Source organism: Phyllostomus discolor, chromosome 5, assembly GCF_004126475.2.
Source record: "Phyllostomus discolor isolate MPI-MPIP mPhyDis1 chromosome 5, mPhyDis1.pri.v3, whole genome shotgun sequence".
In the NCBI taxonomy this organism is placed as follows: Eukaryota; Metazoa; Chordata; class Mammalia; order Chiroptera; family Phyllostomidae; genus Phyllostomus; species Phyllostomus discolor.
Genome location: NC_040907.2, coordinates 162,955,022 through 162,972,030, shown reverse-complemented (window position 1 = coordinate 162,972,030; position 17,009 = coordinate 162,955,022). Strand labels below are relative to the sequence as shown.

Sequence of the window (17,009 nt, the reverse complement as noted above, 5' to 3'; positions counted from 1 at the left end):
GGGAAAAATCAGAATTTTAAGGGTACGTAACAAATCCTGGTGGAATTTTATTCAAGCGGCCTCCTTAGCAGGTGGCCAGTATAGCAACTAACACGTGGGTCTGAGCTGGCCTCGTGCAGGCAGAGAAAATAAGCAACAGACATCTCACTCTCTGGAAGAGCAACACATTCAACTGCCATTTAGCGTAGCTCAGTATTGTTCAACCATTCAACAATCACGTCTTACTCCTCATGCAACCAAAGGAGGCGACTCACCGCGCTGACAGCTCTGTTGGGGCAGAAGACACGAGCGTTGCGGGTGCCTAGAGAGAAACGGCCTCCCCACGCGAACAATCCTGGTCTCACTTAGACTCGAAGATCTGGTGACACACGGTCCTAGCGGTGTTCAGTAGTTACTGCCTACGCTGCTCTGCCCTGTGTAATGTTCCCACTCATTCCTTTTACATGTTATTTAAGTTTCCTCTATGCTAAAAAAAAAATAAATCAACTAACCAGTTCAGAAAAGGGAATTTAATTTAAATACTTGGCTTACTGACTCTTTGGAGAACATAAGGCTTGATGTTGACCTTGACCATGCTATGAAAAAGGTATAGTGAACTAGAAGACAGAAAATTATCCCGGCTCATCTACGTTTCCAAAGGACTTAAGAGGAAACAATACCCACGCCACAGAGCACGTCCAGTTTTGCAAAATGATGGGTTTTTAAGGCAGAGGCCTTTACACAGGGTGCTGGAAGGATTTCTGAGGTGTCAGACAGGCAGTTTGGGGGGAATAAATAGCCACAACCTCACCTTCCACTTGTGTTTTTCCTGAAACTGGCCTGGGTTAGACACCACCTCCCCTCTCCCAGCCTCCTCACCCACCCTGGACCTTAGCTGATGGCAAAACCTCCATGTCCTCCGACAAAGGGGCGCTTCAGGTATGTGTCCCTGAGTCTCCTTGAACCAGGCGCTGGGGTGGGGCTCCTGGCTGCCACAGGAGTCTGGGAAGGGCGCAGGGAGGCGTTAGAAATGGGGCTCTCTGGGGGCACACCGGGCAGTTCCAAATTCAGTTACATGCTGAGAACATGTAGTCGGCAGAGTGGAATGGGAATGATGTGACTCTTGCATAATAACTTCCAATCCCTGATTATTCCCACAGACAGCACCACCCTGGAGCTAAAGGCCTGTGAGGGCAGAGCAAACATGGACCCCAAGAGGTGAGCACAGTGTCGGGCTGTTGCCCTTCCTCCTGCCGTCCCCGCCCCCATCCACCCACCCCAGAATGAGAGTTCGGGAACCAGATGGGTGTCACAGGGATGCCCCACCGCACATGTATTGAACAGACAGACAAATGCATCAGGCCTTGACTGCCTGAAAACAAGTCTTGCCTGGCTGGCTGGTTTGATAAGGAGAACTGCCTTCGTTAACTGGAGTACACAGGGGATACTTTCCACAAATGAATGAGCCACATCTGCAGCACACAGGTCTTAATGGCCACATTAACAACAACAACAACAACGACAACAACAAAATACATATATATAATCTATATGAAGTAGATATACAATATGTATATATATTTAAAAGCATTGGCTGAAAAGCATTTTCCAAAAAAAAGGACCCTAACAAATGTTCATTAATGCTACTGTAATGACCTTATCTTTGTGGCAGTATTTAGGTTAAACAAGTTGCCTCCAAAGTGAAAGAGAAACCGTTGTTTGAGAAGTTTCGGTAAAGCCTCTTTGTGTTCAAGCCTCAGAAACTGAAAATATAAATGTCTCTAAGGGCTGAGTAACAGTTCTTTGAAAGTCAGGTAGTTTCCAATTCTTAATTTTCCAAACAATTGAAGGAGGAGCTAATTGAGTTGTCATTCTCTGGCACGGAACTTGGAAGGAATTCAAAGAATTAAGAGACATTATTGTAACAACACTCCTGCTGCTCCATGTATTTATTCATGGTTTCTCAGCACTTCCATCTCTACAAATAAAAAAAAAAGGAAAAGAAAAAAGAGGTGATTCTACCCTCTGTCTTTCTAGCAATAAGTATTATTTGTGCATTTATTCATAAGCCAGCTTTAAAAGCCAACCCGTTCCATCATAAGTTGCAATTACAATGCAATTTCCATTTAATAATTACTTCGGTGCTTAAAGATTTAATAATGTGGATGAATAAAAGGGGTCCCACAGAAAGTAACCCCTTCCACGGAAAGGGTGATCGGACCATAAATTCCAAACTGGGCAGGTCACAGTAGGCAGTCCCACCTCAGGCCTAGAATTTCTTTTGTGCCTTTAATGACTTTCATTTTTCAATTACAGTTAATGTACAATATTACATTACTTTCAGGTGTACAATATAGTGAGTAGACATTTATGTAACTTACACAGAGACCACCCCAATAAGGCTAGTGCCCGCCTGGCACCATACATGCTTATGACGATGTTATTGACGTGCACATCTATTTCCCTGTGCTGCACTTTACATCCCTGTGACCACTTTTATGACTGGCAATCCGCACATCTTATTTCCTTCCCCCTTTTCACCCATTCCCGAAACACCCCTCTCATGTAGCAACTAACTATCAGAACGTTCTTTGTATCTGTTCCTGTTCCGTTTGTTCCTTTATTTGTTTTTGGGGGGATTCCGCATATAAGTGAAATCACATGGTGTTTGTCTTTGCCTGCCTGCCTTTCTTCACTTAGCATAACACCCCCTCGGTCCTCCACATTACTGCAGATGGCAAGGCTTCCTTCTTTCCTACGGCTGCACGATACTCCGTTGTACATATGTTCCACGTCTTCTTGGTCCATTCTTCTATCGATGGGCACTTAGGATGTTGCTTTCACATTTCTGGCTATTGTAAATAAAGCTGCAATGAACACAGAATGCACATGTCTTTTTGAATTAAGTGCATTGTGTTTCTTTGGATAAATAGCTGGAATCTGAATTGCTTTGCCTTTGTTTTAAAGTCCGTTTTGTCTGGTATAGGAGGGGAGACCCAAAGAAAACTGGGATTAGCTTCTGGAGGGCGGGCCCCTGGAGGTACAGGCTTCCCCCACAGGTGGGTGTTCTAGGAATCCATCAGTATCAGTGCAGCAGCTGGCATTGTTGTGAGAGGCTGCACAGAGCTTCGGAGGATTTTTTTTGAAGACTCTTTCAACGAGTTTGCCCATTTCATGGTGGGTGATTTATGAGCTCACCTGACCACACCCCGCTGAGTGTTCAGCAGTTTTTGACCAAAAAAAGCATGACTCCCATGCCCCACCCTCCCTATTCACCTGATTTTGCCCCAAGCAGCATTTTTTTTTTGTTCATTTCCATGGATGAAAAAAGGCCTCAAAAGGAAACATTTTGACAATGTAGAAAAGGTGAAAAAAATGGCAGAAGCACTAAAAAGCAACAAAATTCACAAGTTTGAAAACTGTTTTGAGCAATGGAAAAAATGTCTTCATAGGTGTTATTGCATAACATGGAGAGTGTTTTGAAGGTGACTGAAGTTTGAACATGTAAGAATACACAATTTTTTATAAATAAATTCTGGGGTTTTTTTGGTTCCCCTCGCAAGTACTGCAACCTCAGCTTTTTTTTTTATTCATTTCCACTTGCATGAAATATCTTTTTCCACCACTTTCAGTCTTTGCGAGTCTTGTGCTATCCTCTCTTTTGATGGGAGCAGTTAGTCCATTTACATTTAAAGTAATTATTGATGGGTATGTAGTTATTGCCATTTTATCATTGATTTTTCTTCTTCTTAAAGAGGACCCTTTAACATTTCTTATAATACTGGTTTGATGGTGAAGTCCTTTCGTTTTTTTTCTTGTCTGGGAAGCTCTTTGTCTGTCCTTCAGTTCTAAACGATAGCCTTACTGAGTGATCTGTGTTGTAGATCCTTGCTTTTCATCTCTAAATATTCTGTGCCAATCCCTTCTAGCCAGCAAAGTTTCTGTTGAGAAATCAGCTAACGGTCTTACGGATGCTCCCTTGTACATAACTGTCTTTCTCTTGCTGCCTTTAAGATTCTCTCTTTGTCTTTAACCTTTGACACTTTATTTTTTCTTTTTTAAAATATTTTATTTATTTATTTTTAGAGAGGGAAGGGAGGGAGAAAGAGAGAGAGAGAGAGAAACATCAATGTGCGGTTGTTGGGGGCCATGGCCTGCAACCCAGGCATGTGCCCTGACTGGGAATCGAACCTGCGACACTTTGGTTCACAGCCCGCACTCAATCCACTGAGCTACACCAGCCAGGGCTGACACTTTAATTATGATGTGTGTTGGCATGGACCTCTTTGGGTTCATCTTGTTTGAGACTCTCTGTGCTTCCTGGACTTCTATTTCTTTAGCCATATTATGGAAGTTTTCCATCATTATTTCTTCAAAAAGGTTAACAATTCCTTGCTCTTTCTCTTCGCCTTCTGGTACCCCATGAGGCAAATGCTGGTACATTTCATGTTGTCCCAGAGGCCACTTTTTTAATTCTTTTCTCCTTTTGCTGTTCTGATTTGGTGTTTTCTACTGCTTTGTCTTCCAAATCACTGATTGGATCCCCTGCTCCATCTAATCTCTTCATTTCCACTCATGTGTTCTTCACTTCTGACCGGTTCATTTTTATGTTTTCTATCTCCATTTTTACGTTGCCTGTCTCTTTGTTAAAGGTCTCACTGAGCTCATCACCTCTTTCCCAAGTTCATTGGCATCCTTACGACCATTGTTTTGAACTCTGCATCTGGAAGACTGCATTTTGTTTAGTTCTTTTTCTGCAGTTTTGTTCTCTCCTTTCATGTGGGACATGTTTCTTTGTCTCCCCATCTTGGCAGCCTCCCTTTGTTTCTTTCTGTGCATCAGGGAGAGATGCTATGTCTCCCGATCCCAATAGGGTATCCTGTGGGGCCCCGTGGTGCAGTCTCCCTGGTCACCTGAGCCACGTGCTCCCCGGGTGTCCCTTGTGCCCTCCTGATGTAGTTAAGCCTTGATTGCTTTTGGAATGTCAGTGGGTAGGACTGGCCCTCAGGTCTACTGGCTGTGAAGACTGGCTTTGACTGTAGCGGACAAGCTATTGTGCGGGGCCTGACCCACTGCCGCAGAATCCCCTTTCGCACAGTTCTCGTGCCTGCGGAGCCTACCCTGTGGGTATGCTGTTTGTGGAGCTAACTGGGTGGTGCACTGGTGTGGTCTGAAGCCAGTCACTGGATGTGTTAGTTCGGAGGCCTCTTGGGAGGTGCTCTTGTGCAGGCAAAGGTAAACTGATACCTGTGCCCACCTGGAGCCACCTGGCAGGAGCTACGAAGTTACCAGTGGTTGGTCGCTGCCTGTCCTGGGTTTGCAGGCACCTGAGAGAGGCTCTGCTGCCAACCGAGGCCAGATGCCATTACTGCCAAGCTTGGGGTCACTTGGCAAGAGGTACAGGGCATGCTGGATCTAGACACTGCTTATTTGGGGTTTGTGGACTTCTCAGAGATTTTATGAGTCCTCAGTGCAGGCTCAGGCCAGCTGCGGGTAAAGAAAAGCTGCTGAAAGAGATTCTAGCCTGAGAGTCAACTGCGTCTCAGGGAATTCCCTGGGGTCTCAGGGAATTGCCACGGTGGGGTGAGAGCAGTGTTAGCCTGGTTAATGGAGACTCAGACAGGCAGGCTGGGTGGGGGAAGGCTCCACAAAGGAAGACGGGTGCCTGCCCTCTGCCCCTCCGGCCCTTGCCCCGAAGCCAAACAATTCAGTTCCTCCCTGTATGTCCCTGGTGCTTTCCCCGCTGCTGTCCCTAGTCTGGAGCTCAGAGTGAGTGAGTCTGTACTCAGCCCTTTAAGAGGACACCTGGTATGCCAGCAGCCCCCTGTTTCACCTAGATGGAGTCCCCACTGATTTTCACAGCCAGAGGTTACGAGGGCTCCTCTTCCTGCACTGGTGTTCCGGGCTGGGGAGCCCCGTGCGCACGGGGCTGGGTGTCCTCGCCCCTCAGGGGGCACATTCCAGCTGAAATATCCCTCCAGAGTCTTAACCGCCACAGGCGGGTGTGGGACCAGTCTGTCCCACATCTCCACCCCTCCTACCAGTCTCAACGTGGCTGCTGCTTTATGTCCTTAGTTCAGGACTTCTGTTCAGCCGGATTTCAGGTGACTCGGAATGACGATGGTCCTGTAGTTGTAATTTTGAGTGGTCTGGGGAGGTTCTGAGTACCACGCTTACGTCTTCAGCCAGCCCTTCCATTGCTCTTGTGCGTCTAGGTTAGCATGTCTTTGAAACGCCAGAGGTAACCCCAGGAAGGGGGTGTTAACCCTCAAGAGAACACACAATCTTAACTGTCCTGCAGTCCAGTCCCGGCCTTGCACTCTCCACCTCCAGGTGTTTCCTTTCTTAATTTCAAATGTGCAAACGCAGCTGTGAAACTGTTAGTTTCCCAAGAGTCTGAGGTCGTGCTCCTTGGCATATGTTGTGAGTTTGTCTCAAAATAAACACAAAAATTCTCTATTGTCAACATTGCTTATGTGGACAGTAACACTGCTGATTTATCAACGCTTATTTGTTTAGATCAACTCTGAATTAATAGCTGAAAAAGTAACTTAATCTAGGAGAAATGAACACTACGGATTTCGATTTCACTGGAAACACTTAAAGGAATCTTTTTTTTTCATGTCATTATTTAGGATACACCACTCATTTTCATAACTTCTAGGGAGCACACCAAAAGACTTTACCAAGACTTATGAAATGACTGTCACACAATTTCTGTTTCTCTTTCACTTAGAGGCAACCTGCTTAACCCAAATACCCACAGGAGTTGGGGAACTGAAATATTATTACATTTCTGCAACTATTTTGTCACGTAATTTATGCATTACCTTAAAAATGTACGAGGGGTATGTGTAGTGTTACATTACTTGGGAGTATCTGTGAGCAAAAGCATTTGAAGGCCACCGCTCTGAAGGGCCTGCAACGGGGAATGGTCCAGCCTGGACCAGCTGACTAATGGCTTGGAAGAGTTTTCCGGAATTGGAACTGTATTTCATGGCCATTTCGCTGGGTATTCTTGACCCTCGACAGCAGCCAATGCCAATGGGATTCGGGTCCAGGATGCTATGGTCTTCCCACCTTTCCAAGTGTGGTCTGGAATGGTTAACCTGAGGCTCTCTCTGGGCTGTTGCAGGGGGCCAGGCTGCCCCTCCTCCCCAGGGATTCCCCTCCTGAGCACTGCTTGGGAGCACTCCCTACCCTAAACCTTAACCCCCCTGTGGCTGTCCCTCGCCAGTGGGGCCTGGCTTAGGAGTTATCAAGAAGTCTGAAGCTTCTGACCCACAGACTGCCCCCGCCTATTGTCAGGAAGCCCCACCCACTCACCCCTCTGTGACCCTCAACTTCGAAATGGAAAGCTCAGCAGAGCCATTAAGTGAGCAGAGCTGGTACCAAGCGGGTTCTAGTCTCAGCTCTGTCATTGATTTATTTATGTTTTAAATTAATTTATTTCTTAAAGGGTTTTTTAAATTTTTATTTTTAAGGGATGGCCTGTTTGTGTTTTTTTTTTTAAGATTTTATTTATTTATTTTTAGAGAGGGAAGGGAGGGAGAAAGAGGGAGAGAGGGTTGCTGGGGGTCATGGCCTGCAACACAGGCATGTACCTGACTGGGAATCGAACCTGCGACACTTTGGTTCGCAGTCCGAGCTCAATCCACTGAGCTACACCAGCCAGGGCTATTTCTTAAAGGTTTTTTTTAAAAAAGATTTTATTTATTTTTAGAGAGGGGAAGGGAGGGAGAAAGAGGGGGAGAGAAACATCAATTTGTGGTTGCCTCTTGCACACCCCCCTACTGGGGACTTGGCCTATAACCCAGGCATGTTCCCTGACTGGGAATTGAACCAGTGACCCTTTCATTTGCAGGCCGGGGCTCAGTCCACTGAGCCACATCAGCCAGGGCTCAGCTCTGCCGTTTATTAACTATCATTAGAAAGGCAAGCTATTAAACCCTCCTAGCACCTCAGTTTCCTTACCTATTAAATGGTTATAAGGACTACATGTGATACTGAGCTGATGGTGTACAAGAGTTTAACAAATAAGATTATTATTATTATTCAATGTAAGATTTGGAATTTACCAGTGAACTCAATCAAGGAAACAGTGGGACTCAGCGGACTCCCTTCAATGGAATGCCTCGGAGGGGGCGGGGTGGGGGGGAGCCCAGGCTCCGCTCTCAGGGCTGTGGCTGCCGATCGCTTCTGGCAAGGACAGCCCCTCACTCCTGGGCGGCTGCCACCCAGGTACACAACCACCAAGCAGGGACCCCCATGGCTGTTTTCCCCCACAGCTGGGCTTGTCCCAGAAACACAGGAGTGTACACGGGGGACCCTAGGGCTGTCACAGAGCCAGCAGGGTCCTTGCGAACCTCCCACATGCAGCACAAACCCCTTCCCCTGAGCATTCCCCTCCCCGTGGGGGCCAGAGACAGCAGAAGCGTGGCGGGCCAAGGGGCCCGGGGCCCCCGACTAGCCCAGCCAGGGAGGAAACCCACCTGAGCAGTGATGAGACAAACGAGGACCGGTCTGGCCTGGCGTCCACTGTGTCTTCACCCCCCGAATCCCCAGCTCCCTGCTTCCCCGCAGAACCTTGGCCTTCATCGTCTGCCATCTGGGAGGGGAAAAACAAAACAGAAAATTGGGATCCAGCGTGATGTCTTTAAACAGCACTCCTTAGGTGCCACCGTTTCCCCCTCAGCCTAGAGACGAGCGGTCTTGAACATGGAGACTCCAGGCCTGGGCTCCCGCCCCATCAGCTCATTCAAAGGCTCGAATGCCGACTCTGTTTCAGGCACTGTTGCAGAGAGGGGGGCACAGTGGGGAGGAAAACCAAGTCCCCACAGCATCCAGCGGCCACGGCTTTGTTAAGTGTTCCCTGAGTGCGAGGAGCTGGGGAAGGCCCTTCGAGGTCTGAGACAACAAGAAACTCCCCCCAGTTCCCGCCAGGTGACAAGGTGCTCATCCTCTGCCTGCGCGGCTCAGACCCAGTGCAAGACAGGAGCGCACTGCAGCATCAGGCTCGCTCTTTGTTTCCCATGGTTTTACCCAAAACGGATGTCCTCAAATCTATCTGAGGCTCAGTCGTCTTCAAGAGACTCACCCCTATGATCTAAAAGTTCAAATCTAACCCCATGTCCTTGGATGTCAAGGCCCTTCGAACTACGGCCCACTGCCCGCTTTTGTCCATAAAGTTTTACTGGAACAGTCATTGACGAATCGTCGGTGGCTGCTCTCCCCACCACAATCAGAGCTGAGTGGCTGTGACAACAGGTAACGGCGCCCGTGAAGCCTACACGACTCACGAGCTGGCCCTTCACAAAACAGGCGTGCTGACCCCTGATCCGGGGGAACTGTCAGCCAAGAGGATCCCCTACTCACCTACTACTCCCTCTGTGCTGAGCAACGAACAGTGTAAGGATAGAAACTCAGATTTGTTACTGGTTTATCCATGTTACATTTTCCGTACTCCCAATAACACTGTCAGATCATCCTTACGACCGATAACACTGTTCGATCAGCCCTCTGATAATTGCCTTTTGACAGGTGAGGAAGTTGAGGCTGAAAAAGGTTAATGACTCGTCCCAGGTCACGCAACTCGAATACAGTAGGACTCGGGTGGAGGCCAGCAGCGAGCACTCCAGGCCACCCCTCACCCTCGCACCATTAGCTGCTCCCTGGAGTCCCTGGGTGCACCATGCTCATTTCGGGCTCCATCTGGGCTCATGGTTGGTTCTCTCTTTCTAGGAGTCAGCGCCCACATATTTGCTGACCGTGCCATCTTTGCCCCCCTGGTTTAATTCTCCATCTTCAGAATTCGGTGTAAATGGCACCTCTGCAGAGAGGTCCTCCTTGATTACACTCCTATTACATCAACCCCCTCCACCCACCCAATTCCCATTCCCTTTACAGCCCTGGTATCTGTCTTATCTATTTGCACTCTGCTTATTGCTTGGCTCAGGCATGACGATGTACGTTCAGTATTGCGCAAGTGCCTGGCATGCAGAGGTGCTTACTGGATACATATTAAGCGAATGAAAAGCTGGGAAGAGAACTAGCTACAAGCGATGCAGCTCGTCAGAAGCAGAGCCTGTTCTAGTGTCACTTCCCCTAAATCAACTCCCATTTCCTTTCCCACGAAGGGATCGGCCTCAAGAACGAAGGCACGACTCTCCAGCCTGTAATCTCCACTGGTCCCAATCTCTCAGCCATTGCACACAGCACTCCCGAGGGGTCAGGTGTAGGCGTGCATTCTGATGGGGCCCCCTCGGGCACGTCTGCACTTGACTGGAAGACAAGAAGGCACTGATCTGTCAGAGCATACTGCATGCCAGAGCACAAGAAATGGCTTGCGGGAGGTGGGGGTGAGAAGGAGTCCCAGAAGGACACCTCTGGGAGGTGTCCAAGGCCGCAAAACATCCACCTGGTGGCCTTGAGCTCTGAGTGGCATTATCACGTCGCCTTCTAGCTCACCTTAGGGCTGAACTGGGCAGTGAGGGGAGAACTGAGAGGGAGGGAGGCTGCCACACCAGATCTGTACAATGACCATTAGAAGCCAGGTGGCCTGTGTCACGAACGCCCCTCCCATCGCCACCAATGGGTTTACAGCTTGGAGGCAGATGGGTTTTTCAGATTAGGACTCAAAATGTTTCTCGAAAACAGAGATAACCCTATCCCCATAGATAAGGGGGATCCAGGCACACAGGATTTTATTTCATTTCCTTTATATAGACTTCATTGTGGATTGGTATTTTTGTTTTAACACTAAATTAAAACAAAAAAGTTTAGTTCCTAAACTTTTAGAAACTAAAGTTTAGATCCTAAAGTTTAGAATCTAAATTAAAAAAATAAAAATTTCTCTCTAGGGTTTGTCATATTACTTTGTTGTTTTTTAATCAAGAAATACATTTTCGCTTCGTGGTAAAAAAGTGTTTAGAGTTACAATGTTTTAAGATGTTAATGCCTTTCATTGTGGATTGGTATTTAGCAAAGCAGTAAAATATTTTCAAAATGAGCAAGTTTGAGTTATATGAGAGCCACCAGAAAAAGACACACTAACTTCAACACATGGTGTGAATAAAGCCTTGAGCCTTCAGATACCACTATCCTAGAGGCTGAATCTAGGCAGTATGTTGATAAAATGGCGTGACCTTTATGTGTAAAAACCTTCTGCAAAATAGCTCTTTTAATATTGTTGGGACCAATGAGAAGTCATTTGATGAGTGTTTACTCCATGTCTATTGCTCCAGGCAGTGTGCTAGGGCCGGGAGGGGGGAGGGGGGCTATACTTTGTAGCAAACTGGCCTGCTCTTGCCTTGTGTAGAAGAGGCTCTGTTCCCCATAAAAGCGTGCCACAGATGTCCGGCTGCTGCTGTGGTGTGTGCAGGGTACCAGGGGACCCGGCCCCAGGACGTGGGGGAGGTTCTCAGGGGAGGAGCTGTGCGACCTGAGGTCTGAGAAGGGGAAGTAGGGGGTGGGGTGGGGCGATGCAGGCAGAAGGAACTGCACACTTAAGAAACACCTAGCCTGCTCCATCAAAGGAGAGGCACAGCTCATGTTCTTTCTTGGCCACTTGTAGTTACAGACCTTCGGCTGGCCATCGCTACAGAGGGGTGAAGTTCAGGCTGATTTCTACGGCTCTGTGGCGGGAGGCTTTCTAGAACTCCCCCTCCAAACACTAAGCCAGGAGGGTCTGCGTGAAACCCACACAACACCTTTCTGGGGTACTGCTGCCCACTGTCGGGGTGGACAGCAAACACCCCTTCTAACAACCTGCCGAATGTCTGTCTAAAACATGCCAGTGTGGTAGTGGGACTTGACTTTTAAATCTGGAAGGCCAATCATGCAGTGACTTTCTTATGCCTGGGAAGCTGGGCTTGATTTTCGAGTGCAATCAAGTTCACCCCGAACAAGGGCAGTGACTGAGTGGGGTGCCTGATCTCAGTCACATCACTTCAGTCAAGCCGAGACTTGGTGTTGACCCCTTCTCCCCATGTGTCCTCAGCCCATCAAGGAAATCCAGGCCTGTCTCAGCTCTCCCGTGCCTGGACAGGCTACATCTGACGTAGCTTTCCTGTATGTGCCTCCTTCCTGGGGCGCAGGCTCAGAGAGGAGTCAGTCGTTCACGGGACACTGCATACTCAATGGTTAAATACATGTACCTTCTCTTAAATACATTCATACATGATACACATAAAACATTAATAGTACCAGGCACTCCAGAGTAGTTATTATTATGACTATTGCTATTATCCACTAGGACTCTATTTTGCAGATTGAGAGCTTATCTTAATCATCATTGTTTTTTGTTCTACTTACAGAAAAGTGCCAGGTACACAGCAGGCACTCAATAAATATCTCCTTAAAAGTGTTCTAACTGAAATGTACTTAAAGTGTTTATGTTACTCAGTGTCACAAAAGAACGGTCGATATGGGACACACAGCAGAACCAAAGGGACCCAGGGGAGGCCACGGAGAGCCCGGTCGTGGTGAAGAGCAGATCAAGGGTTAAACTGGCTGCTCCCCCTTTTAACCAGAGGACCCTGACCAAAGCATCCAACCTCTCCAAGCCTCAGTCTCTTCATCTGGAAACCGAGGCTGAATGGAGCAATGCATGTAAAATGCTACGCACAGTGTGACCCATTCTAAATGCTCAATAAATATTCCCTATTATCACCACTGCCCACACCACTCAAGACTATGAAAACATTCAACGGTCAACCTTCACTGCTATTTTAAAATTACATTCATATTTTAAGCAGCTTTTACAGACACTGAAAACTAAAAACGCTTTTGTCATTATTTCTATACACGCTTCACAGGCGACTGGGTACACATCTGGTAGGAAATCGCTTCTCAGCTACTTACTGTCTGACCTTTTTTTTTTTTTTTTTTTTAATGGGGGGAGGGAATGCAGCTGCTTCCTCCAAAAACTGATGTAATACCACTTGCACCCCACTCTTGGCCCAGTGAAGACAATCCTGCGAGGCTCAAAGAGAAGCAGCCCCGAGGACCCCCACCTCTCTCCCCCAGCACTGGGAGAAGAGGGGGTTCCGGGGGGCATTCAAGTGCTGCACTGGCACCTGATGCTCAGAGCATTGCTAGGAAACTGGAGCCTTTACCCCTCATTGCACAAGAAACTTTGATATCTTCAAAGAACAGGCAGACGTGTCCCTATGCATTACCCGTCTATCGAGGATGAAGGTCAGGCTGTATATAGGTCCTCAAGGAGGAAACAGACAGTAAGCAAACAAAAGTTAGCGCCCAGCTGTCTGCCAGTCCAGAAGTTCAAGGAAAAAGGCCTGGGAATGACACAATCACCTACCAGTAAACGTACTGCCGCACAAACGGCAAACTTGGATACGCTAGAGAAAGGCTGTAAGGGAACCCGGCAGCCTGAGAGTCCTGACTTTTTTCACTTCCTCAGGGGGTCTTCAAGGGTCCAGCACAAGGGTGCCGGCTCAGTGCTGATCGCAGCCCACGTGCGGCATACTAAGCCCTGACAGAGGCGATCGGACGCTTCCATCCTCGCTGCAACCTTTAGCCAGGCCCTCCAAGCCGGCAAGCAGGGACGCGGGAACTGGAACCTGGGGGCTGTCAGCCCTGCGAGAGAACCGACCGCTCCTTCCCTTCCAAACCCACCTCTCCTTTTCCAGCAGCACCGGGTGACGCAAGCTCGCTGGCTCGCAGGGAAGGGAGGTCAGGCGGATCAAAGCGAGCGATGCTGGGGACGCGGAGAGCCCTCTCCTCAAAGTTTCAGCGCAAGCGGTCGGGCCTCCTAGCTGCAAAGGACCGGCTCCTGGCAGCCCGGCAGCCCGGCAGCCAGTGCTTGCGGCGGAAGGAAGAACGCGCGGGACAGACGGGAGGACGGAAGAGGGGCTGGGGGGTGAGGAGGTGCGCAGCAAAGCGGGAAAGACGAAAGCGGAGGCACGAGCCGAAGTTACCGTTCCTCCGCGGCCAGAGCTTGCGGCCGCCACTGTCCCTCCGCAGCTAGCGTCTGAGGCCACTCCCGTAAAAACGAAAGTAAAAGCCGCCACGCTGGAGTGGGAGGAGTCGCCCGCGACAGTTCGAGGGGCCAGTGTCCCGACTCGGGACAGTGCGCTCTCCCAAGGGGCGGTGCGCACGGTCGCGGAAGAGAGCGCCCTGCAGCTGACGGCGAGCAACTGTCGGGCACACTGTGTCGGGGTTTGGGAACCGGGGCGCCCGATGCAAAACGGGTCGCGCGTTCCACAAAGTTAGTCGCGTGCATGGCCCAGAGAGAACACACCCTCGCAAAGTTGGTCGCCCGCAAAATGGCCTGGTCCACTGCTCACAGAATTCCCAGAGATCTCCCTCCGCACAGCTGCCGCGCCTACCGGAGAGCGCGCAGGTCAAGTCTGCAGAGATCTATGAGATCCTACCGCCCAGCTCACAGCGGAGAGGAGAGGGCGCTCTGCAGATTTGGCAGAGCTCCAAGGCAGCGTCCTCGGTCACGCAAACGTTAGAGCTGGCCTCCAGGCTTCCTGTCGCTGGAAGATGCGGGGGGCGAGGGTGGGGGGTGCTCCTCAGAGCCTACCCCTCCCCTGCGCTCCCTTTCCGCTGCTGCCCCCAAGTCTACACCTCGACTTGGGCCTCAGCACCAGTTCAAGGGCCCAGTTCCCACACCCTTACAGCTCTTTGCCAGACGGACCCTTGATCCCAGTCTTGGGTGGTTCGCACGCTCCCGGGGGCTCGGCGGGCACATCGGCAAAAATTACCTTCTTCCAAGGCGGAGCCCCGCACGCTACTGTGGGATGTGCTGGGGCCTTCCGGGCTCCCGAAACTTGTTCCCACGCTAGGGAGTGGCTATCTTCGCAAGCGGGCGGTAGGAGTCTAACTCAGCTTTGAGCAAGTTTCCACCTCAAATCACAGCCCACGTGTCCTGATGTAGCGTCGGAATCGTCCCCAAAATATTAACGAGCGCCCCCAGGTGTCAGCCACTGGGTTTGTAGCCGTGAGTTAGTTTAAAATGTGAGATTGTGTGCTTCCACAGATGCCACTTCACTCCTACATCCAAGCCACCCCGACTTCACGCCAACACACACACACACACACACACACGTCTTTCTTCACCCTTTGGCCTCCAACGGAGACCTCCAATGCCTTTCTCTCCAGGACTCCTCGGGGGGGGCAGCTAGTTAACTCAGTCACACTGAGGTGTACATATTGGAGAAGATATTAGTTGTATTTCTACCAGAGATATTTGCTCATAAAGAACTATCAACATCTGCCCTGGCTGGCATAGCTCAGTGGATTGAGCGCGGGCTGCGAACCAAAGTGTTGCAGATTCGATTCCCAATCAGGGTACATGCCTGGGTTGCAGGCCATGACCCCCAGCAACTGCACATTGATGTTTTTCTCTCTCTCTCTTTCTATCTCCCTCCCTTCCCTCTCTAAAAATAAATAAATAAAATCTTCAAAAAAAAAAAAAAAGAACTATCAGCACCTGGAGTGAAGGGAGAGAAACTTCGTGGTGTGACATCAGGCAAGAACCTCACCTTGTCTTATTGTATGCTTGCTTTTCTCTGGGCCTGAGGTTCATATTGTCTCTAAAGTCTCACCAGGTAAGGACAGTTTGTTGGTTTAAGAAAGACGGGTCCCAGATAAGTGTAAAGGACTGATTATAATTTATTAACTTATGTGAAAACCCTGAATTCCTTACTATTTTTCTTTAACAGGCAGTTACGCTGTTTCCCAATATGGCCGGTCTCTAGGCTGTTTGTATCCACCCGATTCCCCCTTGAAACGAACGTGCGATGGGATGATGCTAGGGGATGGGGCCTTTGGGAAGTGCTTGTTTACGAGCGGGAAGCCCTGGCAAATGGGACTAGTGACCTTATGAAAGAGGTAGACAGCTTCCTGGCTCCTTGAACCTTGTGAAGCCACAGAGCGAAGGTGTCCTCCGCAGCTGGGAAGAGGGCCTTCACTGGAACTCGACCCTGCTGGCACCTTGATCTTGGACATCTAGCCCCCAGGACTGTGAGAATTTCTGTTGTTTAGAAGCTACCCAGTCTGCGGTATTTAGTTATAGCTGCCCAAACACAGCAAGGCAGCATGTAGGACTCATTGACACCCATGTTCCTGAAATGTTGGGGGTCAATTCCTTTGTTAAGGAATTCAGTTATGAATCGTTAGAGAAATGAAAAATCCTAATAGTACAGCAAACAAGTTGCTCTCGAATTCATGTATAATTTACACATGTAACGTTTTGCAGGGTATTCTCCTGAAATAGAGTGGAACCATGCTAGATGCGGAAGGGGCCTCGACAGGCGATCTCTCTGCTCATTTTCCATGGAACTTCTGGGGCTCGGAGAAGTTGCCCACGTCACACGCTTGCGAGTGGCAGGAGCAGGAGCACGTCGTCTGGAAACATAATGACCTTCCTACCCACAAGGCTTTATCATAAATTATATCAGGCCAACGTTCACAGGTGTCACACACTTGAATTTATTGCTGGCTCGGAAAGATGGTATGAAGGATAACTTTCTTTTTTTAGTTCTTTACTGTGGGCTGGTGCGGGGAACCACAAAGGTGCCATTGTAAGGATGGATTGTCATCAAATAAAATGTAGTGTTAACGGATAAAATCGGGCGTATATGGAAGGGAAGAAATAATTTCGAATTTTTTCCTGTCTAATAATTATACTGACACTTAGAGTCTAAATGGTACTTAATCTCTTCCAACTGCATTTCCTGTGTCTCTTTAGCCTGGACCCATGCTGTTCTTCTGCGCTCCTTTCCATACACACGTGAGTAGAGTTTGAGTCTTCCTCCTTACGCTAAAAAAAAACAAAAAAACCCAAAAAAAACCTGAGTTCACTATTCGGATGGCTGCCCAAGGGCTGGCCTCATGGGTGCCCCTGGGCAGGTCTCTCTGGACCTTGCCTCCGGACTCGACAGTGGCACCTAGCTCTGCGAGGGCTCTGGCCATGTCCACGTGGGCACAACCAACAGTGCCTTTGGCCTTCTGCTGCCCTTGCTTTTCCCTGTTGCTATGGAGGCATGAGATGCTTTGGGACT

The 17,009-nt window shown here is 48.9% G+C and overlaps 1 protein-coding gene across 3 annotated transcripts in view; it reads right to left on the bottom strand.

Moving 5' to 3' along the window:
* The window catches only part of CASP7 (caspase 7), a 35,755-nt gene extending 20,898 nt beyond the window's left edge, over positions 1 to 14,857 (bottom strand). The window contains exons 1-2 of one of the 3 annotated variants that reach the window (XM_036027323.1): positions 14,709 to 14,857; positions 8,472 to 8,587 (exon numbers count right to left, since the gene is read on the bottom strand). In XM_036027323.1, the coding sequence (XP_035883216.1) occupies positions 8,472 to 8,587 (116 nt within the window). In that variant the 5' untranslated portion in view covers positions 14,709 to 14,857. Of the gene's footprint in view, positions 1 to 8,471; positions 8,588 to 13,614; positions 13,889 to 13,916; positions 14,147 to 14,708 lie in introns of those variants that run through there. The other 2 variants (XM_036027325.1, XM_028513127.2) reach the window with 2 other exon arrangements.
* Between the last annotated feature and the right edge of the window lie 2,152 nt (positions 14,858 to 17,009).